This window comes from Triticum aestivum, chromosome 5B (assembly GCF_018294505.1).
Source record: "Triticum aestivum cultivar Chinese Spring chromosome 5B, IWGSC CS RefSeq v2.1, whole genome shotgun sequence".
Taxonomy (NCBI): Eukaryota; Viridiplantae; Streptophyta; class Magnoliopsida; order Poales; family Poaceae; genus Triticum; species Triticum aestivum.
This window is the reverse complement of record NC_057807.1, coordinates 555,050,760-555,053,367: the sequence shown is the minus strand read 5'-3', so window position 1 is coordinate 555,053,367 and position 2,608 is coordinate 555,050,760. Positions and strand designations below refer to the sequence as shown.

Here is a 2,608-nt window from a genome sequence, read left to right as displayed (position 1 = left end):
GCGCCGACCAGGCTTGCCAGGCCCGGGGACACGTCGTGGATGAAGGCACGCATCGGTGTTGCCAGCACCGGGCATGCGTAGATGAGGGACCTGCACGAGCTGTACGCCATGTCGGAGAAGTCGGAGAGGCCAGCAGAGAAGGACTCGACGACGGTTGCGGCGCCAATCGGCGCGGGGCCAATGTCGCCCGCGGTTGTCGGAGTAGATGAAGCGGTCGGGGTAGATGACGGTGACGCTGGCGACGAACTGGTGCTGGACGAAGACGAAGGGGGTGGACGGGCGGCGGCGGCGGCTACAAAGGTAGCGGCGGCGGCGGCCAAAGAAGAGCGGCAGCGGCGGCTTGAAGGCGGCGGCGGCGGCTAGGTTAGGAGTGCGGCGGCGGTGCTCGACGTAGGCGAAGAACCCTGACAGCATGACGAAGACCGGCGTGGACGGTGGCGTTCCCGCGCCAAGGGAGACGGCGCGGCGCATACCACGGGAGGTCGACACGCGGTGACGGCGGTGGACCGCGGGCCGCGGCGCTACGGCCCGAAGGGGCGACGCGGCAGCGGCGGGCAGGTCGGGGTGACGACGGAAGACGTCGGGACGGTCGCAGGGACCGCGGGCCGCGGTGCTATAGCCCGAAGGGGCGGCACAGCAGCGGAGCGCGGGGTGGTGCAACCGCGTGGACGGCCTCGAGACGGCTGCGTGGACCGCGTGCCACGCTCGCTACGGCCCGACGGGGCGACGCAGCGGCGGCGCGAGGGTCGGTGCAGCCACGGGGACGGCCTGGAGTGGACGACCTCGGGGCGGCGGTAGACCGCGGGCCGCGGCACTACGGCCCGAAGGGGCGACGCAGCGGTGACGCGGGTCGGTGCAGCCGGGAGGAGAACCACGGGGCGGCGGCGCTGCGGCCCGACGGGGCGACGCAGCGGCAGCCCGTTGCTCGATCGATGGAGGGGCGCGCTGAACTCGGGGACGATCTTCACGGGACCTGCGAAGGCGCGCGTAACCGACGGGCCAGGTCGGTCGCGCGGCGTAGATGAGGCTGATAGCGGCGGCGAGCGGGTGATCAAGCCGATCGCGCGCGAGGTCGGGGACACCGCTCGGTGAAGGCGTGGTGGCGGCGGAGTCCGAGATGAAGCCGGCGGCGGCGGGCGGCAGGGCGGCTATGATTGGCCGCCGCATGGCGCGAGGCCGCCGGGTCGGGGTGATGCAGGAGTCCCGGTCGGAGCAGGCGGTGACGGCCGGCGTAGATCGACGGGCGGGCCGTCGCGCGAACGATGGCGGTGAAGGGCCGCCACATGACGCGTGGCCGCCGGTCGGGGCGACCGGCGGGCCGACGCGCGGACGACGCGCGAGGCCGCCGGGTCGGTGAAGAAGCTGGCCAATCGCGCCGATGTTGGAGTAGAGGCGCACGAGGTCGACGCGGCGGTGGGCGACGCAAACCGGATCACATAGACCGGAAAACCAAAAAGTAGACGCCGATCAAAGCGACCGGCGAGAGAGAGAAAATCCGGATCAAAGGATCGGGAAAAAGACTCTCTAGGGCAGCCGACCAACACGGCCGGCGGACGAACCCTAGGTACGGGCAGCGCGGCCCCCGGCGGCGGTCATGGAGGCCGACCGCCCCGGGGGCGGCGCGCAGGTGCGGAAGCGACGGCGGCTAGGGTTTAGGATCGACTTGCTCTGATACCATGTTAGAAGGGAGAGAGAGGGATTGTTGAGGAATATGATGGATGTATTATCGAGCCTCGAGGGCGAGTATATATTGAGTACAAGACTTGGAGGGCAAGACGCCTCTCCTAGAGATAAGGTAGGAATCCTAAACTACCAAATACATGTAACCCAAATATATCTCTAACACTCCTATACAAAGGCTGGACTGGAGCGGTAGTTCGCTGGCATTGGCAGCATGGACCCGGAACTCGTGCTCCACCTGGAGATCGCCGCGGTGGTCCTGATGGCAGTGATCATCGTCGCCGTGGCCGTCATCGCCTCCGGCGGAGCCTGCGACGACGCGGCCGGCGCCACCGGGAGCGCCGCGGTGCACGACGCCGACGTCGAGGCCGCTCTCGGCGACGACACGCTCATGACATACGAGCAGGCGGTGGCCAGGAAAAAGGAGAAGGAGGAGGGAGAGGAGGAGCGGTGCGCCATCTGCCTGTCGGAGTACGGCGAGGGCGAGGCCGGCGAGCTGGTGCGGGTGGTGCCGGCCTGCGGGCACTTCTACCACGCGAGCTGCGACGTCGACCGCTGGCTCCGGAAGCGCGGGACGTGCCCGCTCTGCCGCGGAGGGCTCGGGCCGCCGCTGCCGGGGCTGCCACGGCCGGAATGCCCGCCGATGCCGCCACGGATGCCGTCTTTAGCTTAGCGCGTCTCGTTTTTCGACGGCTGCTTGTTAGGATTCATGTTCTTGCGGAGTGCAGAGGATGCTGCAGCATTGCGCGCTTGCGCACGTGAGGCGGCTCAATTTGCAGGAGGAAATGGTGAATGCAAATTATTTACTTTCCGTTGCTTCCAAAGGAAATATTGTATTGTCACGACAGTTATTACCAAGAAAATTCTGTCGCAATGCGTGATGAAAATGGGCGCCGGACAAGAGACTAGAATACCATCTCACACACAG

The 2,608-nt window shown here is 67.2% G+C and overlaps 1 protein-coding gene across 1 annotated transcript; it reads left to right on the top strand.

Moving 5' to 3' along the window:
• Positions 1 to 1,894: 1,894 nt before the first annotated feature.
• LOC123116910 (E3 ubiquitin-protein ligase EL5-like) lies at positions 1,895 to 2,394 on the top strand. The gene has a single exon (XM_044537777.1). It carries the CDS (start codon positions 1,895 to 1,897, stop codon positions 2,351 to 2,353), a length of 459 nt encoding a protein of 152 aa, XP_044393712.1. The 3' UTR covers positions 2,354 to 2,394.
• Positions 2,395 to 2,608: the final 214 nt, after the last annotated feature.